This window comes from Merops nubicus, unplaced genomic scaffold (assembly GCF_000691845.1).
Source record: "Merops nubicus isolate BGI_N331 unplaced genomic scaffold, ASM69184v1 scaffold46040, whole genome shotgun sequence".
Classification (NCBI taxonomy): domain Eukaryota; kingdom Metazoa; phylum Chordata; class Aves; order Coraciiformes; family Meropidae; genus Merops; species Merops nubicus.
In genome coordinates, this window is record NW_008581730.1 from 10,201 (window position 1) to 17,362 (window position 7,162).

The window sequence follows — 7,162 nt, forward strand, 5'->3', positions numbered from 1 at the left end:
GCTGCCGCAGAAGGGCGCTCCTGCGAGGTGTCCTCACTGCAATACAGCGGCTGGGAAGGGGGCTGGGACAGCCAGGCTTTGTTAGCCCGGGATTTGGTCACGCACCACAGCGGGTTCCTCGGTGCCCGGGAAGCTCCTTCCACGAGGAGCCGATGCGGTAAAGCGGCTCCGGGGCTCCTGTCCCCTCGGGGGGCCTCGTCCCCAGAGCAGAGGTGACAAGTGGCCCCGCTGGGAGGGGGACCCGCAGGGGGGCAGCAGTGGGGTGCTGAGCCCCGGGGCTGCCACCCCGCGGGCACTGCCGGGCTGCAGGGCTGAGCCAGACCACCCCGAGGTCCCACCCTGTCCCCTCCTTCCCTGGCCAGCCACTCCACAATCTCCTGCCTCGCAGAGATGCACAGGCAGGGGAACAACCCCAGTCCTTCGGGATCTGCAAGCGCCACGTGCTGTGGTTGGAAAGATTTGACTGCACGAAGTTCCACAGAGCCATGTTTGGGTCGTTTTTTAATCATTCTTCTAATAAGCCTCTGCATCACCCAATATATTTTTATTCTTTCTTTGGAGCAAGTTTTAAAATGTTAGGAATAATAAACAGAGTAATGAAAGCACTCCAAAATATCCATATACTATGATAACCAAAACTATGACATATCACCCAGCAGTAGCACTGGGCATCTCCAGACAACTGATGCCAGCTGCCACTCTTGATTTCACAGGTAGTTTTGGCACAGCTCCCAACACAGCCCGTGCTGTACTTTTTAAGCCACTCTGCCTGTAACACAGCTCTGATCTCTCGAGATCTGAGATGATGACTGCTCCCAGCATCCCAGCAGTCCTCCATGCTGTGCAGAACAAGGCCCCTGGAAAGCAAAGCTCTTGAGGAGCAGACCATGCTCTTCTCTAAGGAGATTTAACATAAGCAGCACTTGGCAGATTATTTTAATTTTCCCTCTAAAAAAAATCTGATCAGTAACAGGTTTTTTCCCCGGGGCTTTGGTAAAGGGAAACCACAGACATTTACCAAAACACATCAATTAAAAATTTATCCTTCTAAACTTGTAATTGCCAAAACACACAGCGAATTCTTGATTACCCCTGAAGGTCCAGGCGAGCGCTGCTGAAACTGGTCTCTGCTGCTCCAAAAACACAAGTCCCATCACCAAAACCACAGGAGGAGCTGGAATTAAAAGGCCTGGACCTGCTGCTGAGCAGCCTGCAGCACCACTACCAGAGACTTCACAAACAGCCCCAACCTCCAGATGCAACATCCAGCAGACAGCACAGCAGAGAGGTTTTGTAAACACGCCTCACCAGCGTGAAGCTGCTGAGCTAACCCTGAAATGACTACAAGGGTTAAACAAAGCCAGTGACTTCCCACCCTTCCCACAGCGTCCACGCACCCCGCACGGCCACAGACAAACCCACCACTGTGAGTCCCAGCGAGATGGAGGAAGGAGCTCCGGCATCACTTGCAGAGCAGTCACACAATGATCTATTTGATTACTGAAGCACTTGGTTAAATTACTGTGGCTTGTTTCAGGAGGAGGCTGCCAAATACATTTTCAGTTTTTAATTTAGGGTTTCTTCTCTTTTATGCTCCATTGTCTCTAATAGCCTCTTAGATGCTTGAAAATAAAGTTGATTTCCCTGCCAATTTAATCCTCTCTCCATGTGACAAATATCGTTATTCCCCCAGCTGCTTTCTCCCACACACAGTTTTTATGCAGAATAAGCCAACAGGGCATTAATGCCTTTAGATCTTCTAACAGCATTATCAGTGAGATCATCAAAATAGCCAGCAATTTGGGACAAGATTCCTGTTTAACGTGAGGTCTTCTTTCCTCTGAAAGATTACATAGCCCTGCACGAAGCGTGGCTCATGTAAATCTGTCAGCCTGTGCAGATACATCACACCTTTTTAAGTTCCTGCTTGGCAACACCTTCAACGTGCAGGCTAAGACAGCTCTGCTTCAGCAACAAGGAACTGCTGCTTTACTGACATTAGGATACAAAAAGCCCCTTGGATCATAAAAATACCCCTTGTGGCTTGCTCTTGTCCCATTTGCAGCTTCCTTCCTCCTGCTTTTCCTAATTCCTCCAGGAGCCCACCTCCAGACATCAGAAAAGGACAGTGCACCAAATCTTCTTGAAAAAGTTAACTGGACCTGGAGCCCACCTACTTTCCACCTAGTGCCTGTTACCAGGAAAAAAGGAAAGGACCCCACAAGAATTTGTTGGAACACCACTGTTATCATTTGGAGAACACTGCCCTTGTCAACTACCCAGCACAGCTTGTTTGAGTCATGTAAATATGTGTAGGTATTTCTTCATATAACTCTCCACCTCACCTCTGGGACATGTATAAAACTGCCTAAACAATTAGACTATAGCTGGGTCCGATGTCCCAGAGAGAAGCAGCTGCTCCACAAAAAGGAGGACAAAGACAAAAATAACCTAGAAAGAAAGGAAGAGTGGGAAAGAGAGGCCTAAATGGCCCAAAATAAGCTTGACGGCTAATGAAATCAGTTAAATCGGGGTTAGAAGTGCAGGTCTTCAAGCAGTGTTCATGCTACAGATCTTTCCCCAGAGTATGAAGTGATGGACATATGGGGTAAGGTGCAACAGGACACACTGAGTAGAACTGTGCTGCTTTATTTCTCTGATCATCATAATTCTGGCTGCACAAGGGGAGCAGGGAACACGCTATGTCTGTCTTTATTCAACCAGAGATGGGTGAATTAAACATTCTTAATGTGAATGAGGAAAATAGAAGGCATTAGGAATAATATAAAATTGCAAGAATTTACCAAACTTCTTAGTCACATGTTTCTGATATGATTCTACTGATTCCTTCAGCACTACAACATAATTCTTACCTGGAAACACTGCAAGGGCTGTCTCCAGTGATCCCCTACTCTCAGATGTTAACCCCACGTCTCCCCACCTTATCCCTGTGGTGGGTGCAAACGTCCTTACAGCAGAAGCCTCACAATTCAGCGTCTGCTCCTCAGCTGCTGCCATCCACAACCAGCCCAAAAACTGAGACCTCCCTGTCACCCAAGGCACATGAAAACAGCAGGCTGCAAAGCAGAGGAGCAGGCAAGATGGTGCACTGTCCATTCTGCCATGCTTCTCATGGGGACAGCAGCATCTGAAAACCAAGAGAGCACGAAAAGCTGGGAGCAGAAATGTCTCAGATGTATCTGGAATGAATCACTGGAGATTGTGAGTTTGAACCCTGAGACTGAGCCAGATCTCAGGGAAAGATTTATCCCTTAGGATAAATCCAGTTCCTAGTGTAGTCTACAGAAGCCTTCCCAGGAACAGAAGTGGGAATGGATTAGGGCACATACAACTGCACCGCTGACAACCATTGGGCCAGGAGAATCATTCTTTGATATTAAAGCCCCTTTTCCCCTGGCAGAAATAAACATCTTGTGTAACAATCCCTTCTTCCTGAGCATCTGATCATGCTTTGAATGTGGTGGATATCAGTGGGTATTTTAAATTTAGAAAACACTGAAGAAAATGATGCTCTAGCCTCCAAGTTTATAAAACAACTAAATGGGTGTTCTGGCGTTTCTTTACCATCTTCCATTTAAGGATCTTAAGTGCTTTAACAGTGCTGGAATTTAATGCTGAACTCTCTTGAGATACATGAAAGTATCACTACTGCTTCACTACCAACAGGGGAAAGTTAAGCAACACGACTTCAACTCACAAAGCAAATCAGCACCAGGTCATGATTCTGGGTCCCCAGCCCCTGTCCTGAACCACAGGATAACAGCCACTATTCCAGGGCTCCTGTTATATCTGAATTCCACATACTTATGTCCAAGCATCAAAAGCACTTCCACCAATCTCTAATTACTTCCAGGCATGGTAAGAAGATTTCAGGCTGGGACATTCACAGCACATAGATTACAGTATTAGCCATTCATGAGATATTAGTTGTTAACATTCCCTGATGCTTTTTTTTCAGTTTATAATCCCACTCTCTATCTAGCTGGAAGAATTCAAGACATACCTGTGGCAAAATGACGTTGCAACTGAAGTATGCACACACATAAGGAGAAACAAGAGAGTTAGTTCAGCACTTCTCAGTATTGATATTCCAAATCACAAACCAGAGACTATGACTGTTTATTGCTGGGACACTCAAGGCTTTAGCTTAACAGCATCTTATTTTTTATTGTAGGGAAGGCTCTAGGCAGGATGTTCAGCATGATGCTCCAGCATCATCTCTGCTGCATTTTCAACTGCATAGTCAATATAAAACCATTACATATACTTAAGAATCAATTCAGTGGATAAAATACATTTATGTTACATGGCTATACACTCACCCACGTATCTATACACTACATACACACACGCACACACACATATAGATGCCTTATGGAAACCTCAGAACAGGCAATAAAAAACAACGGAATGAGGAGGCTACTGGTGGTTTCAAGTATCAAAGAAGAGAAATGTAGACTTGATGGAAACATTCAGAGTCCGTTGCCTATATAGAAGGGAGGCAAACATCTTAAGGAAGGACTCAATTCACAAGTGCTTAGAGGAGAATAAAGATGCTCTGACTGTTTCTGCTTGGTATTTACTCTGAGGACCAACCATCACCAAGCTATGATCCACAGCATGTCTGAAAGTGCTTTTAAAATACATGGATACTTGTTGCCAACTAATGAAACCGCTGCACAAAGCAGCTTTGTTTCATTTGTTGTCCTTCTTTCAAGTTATCCAACAGGTTCTGATACTCACAAGGCTCCGGCTGGCAGGGCAGAGTCACCTGATGCTTTTTGACACCATCGAACATGAGTTCCGCACCACCTCTGAAATAAAAACAATGAACCACTGAGATTTTGCTTTATTGTCAAAAGGAGGACAGCACAAAAGAGGCGATTTACATAGATGTCACAACAGAGAAAACAAATGACACAGACTATATTTAGCACAGGATCCTCTTTGTCTTTCTCCCCCTCTTGCAGGCCACCAGCCCGCGGGGGACGCTGCCGTCTCCCGGCGCCGACACACACAGGAGGCTGCGCTGCGGGCAGGACCCTGCCGTGCCAGGCAGAGTCCCAAGGGAGTGGGAAAACATCTCCTGTCCCACCACACTCTGGGTGCCAGGCAGAGTCCCAAGGGAGTGGGAAAACATCTCCTGTCCCACCACACTCTGACCTGCCCTGCAGCCTCCGGCCCACCCCCAGGCCACCACAGCCACCCTGCTGCGCCCGGCGCCGCTGCCCCCCACACCAGGAGCCACACGTGTCAACACGCCCCACAGAACGTGAAGAATCACTGCATCCTTCTGGAACAAACGTCCCCCTGGATCCCCCTCCTGAGCAGGGATGACCCACACGAGGCTACCCGACAAGCCAGCGGTCCTCGAGTCCTGGCAACCCTTTCTTATCTACTTAGCACAATGTGTTCCCTCTCAGGAGGGACTTCGCTGGGAGAAGCAAGCAGAGCCAGCAGCAACGATGGCAGGTGAAAGTAAAAATCAGCAAGTACAGAATCTTCCTCCCCTTAGCAACCTGGCCAGTATTCCTCTCCTGATGCTCAGAATGCACTGGGCCCCTACCCCCGGGTAGATAGTGATGGCCTCTGTGAGCACACAAGATCAAGCATGAGCAAGATGCACAGAGGCTGGCAAGCCCAGGAGCTGGTCCTCACCCCTGAAAAAAACATTATTTAAATTGGGTCGAGTTACCTAATCTCTTTAGGCTTAGAAAAAAGTTACTGATTTTTGTAACTGCAACTCACACGCCTCAGCAAGCTCCTCACCTATATCCCTTTCCTGGAAGAAGGACAATGGTGAAAATCTTGAGCTTCTCAAACACAGATCAGTTTTTGTGATGCTGGCGAGCCAAATTCAGTCTTAGAAGATTATAAAACTTTATAATGCAAGTAGGGAGATGGATAATCAACAGTTGTGCTGCTTTAAGATACGGGACATGGAAGCAGATAGTGAACTGAACAGAATGGCCAAAGTTTCAACCATTCGGAAACTCTTAAAAAACCCACACAACTGAGGGAGAAAAATGACCAACCCATTTTCAAAGGGCATATAACTGTGACAAAATGTTTTCCCAACTTAAATGCAGATTACTTTAGAAAAATTTTCTTCCCAAGTTACTTTCTGGAAGCTTACTGGTGCCTGGCATCCCTTGGAAAACAACACAATAAAGAGAAGCGTTTAAAATAAGGAACCTCCACCTAAATATCAGCAAGGATCCACACAGACGTTACCAAGTTCCTTTAAATTCAATATCTAAAAATGCCACACTAGGTTTTCTTGGCTCTGCAATGGGAGAGCACAACGGAACCCTTGTTATGCCCTCGGCTGTGTTACTTATATGCAACTCTCCTAAAGAGCACTCTGTTGGGGCTCTTCCACCAGCTCACAAAAAAATAGTTCTCTGAAAATTGAAGCAGCAATTATGAACATGAGTCGAGATTCACGCGAGAGAACAAGTCCCAGCAATTATATGAAAAACATTTTTTTATGTAAGGAAAACAAGGTCACGCTTTGTTGCAGCGGGAAATGTAGATTGCAAGATAAGGTCCTTCTGTAATGCGCTAGCTGGGGGGAACTCAGCTGTGATTTGTACATAGAGAGCTCATTTATGCATTTCCAAGGGAAGCAAAAATGCATCTCACTCTTCTGGGAAAATTAGGAGAGTTACTGCAGCTGGAAGTGGGAAAGACTGAGGAAGGGATTCTTAAGGGGAAGGGTATTTAAAGAGTTATGGCATTTCTGTGTTTGTGAATGGGTGGGAAAAAGCAAATAAATAGTAGCCTTTTAGTTTCTGTTAAAAGGAGGCTTTAACAAAATTACACAAGTACGTCCACAAACATGCACAGGCTCCCACCACAGCTTCCCAGCGCCAGCACGTTAGCACTGCGGGCACTACAGCGACCTGAGAACCAAAACCCTACAGAGCCAGAGCCCGGCTGCGTTACACGGAACTGGGGTGACTGGAACAGAGAGCAAAGTGAGTGAGCAGCTACACGGACATAGACACACACACACCCCTACGCGCAGAAAGAAACAAAGCCGAAAAACGAGAGGAAAGGTTTTATAAATAATTTTAATTAAAAAAAATTAAAGACAGCGGTTAGAGGAGAAAGGAAGGGACGCGCACGGGCGCTCCCA

The 7,162-nt window shown here is 46.4% G+C and overlaps 1 protein-coding gene across 1 annotated transcript in view; it reads right to left on the reverse strand.

Annotated features, from left to right (window-relative positions):
- Positions 1 to 4,836, reverse strand: part of URM1 (ubiquitin related modifier 1) — a 13,965-nt gene extending 9,129 nt beyond the window's left edge. The window contains exon 1 of the mRNA XM_008935381.1: positions 4,765 to 4,836. Coding sequence (XP_008933629.1) covers positions 4,765 to 4,819 — 55 coding nt within the window. The 5' untranslated portion in view covers positions 4,820 to 4,836. The remainder of the gene's footprint in view (positions 1 to 4,764) is intronic.
- Positions 4,837 to 7,162: the final 2,326 nt, after the last annotated feature.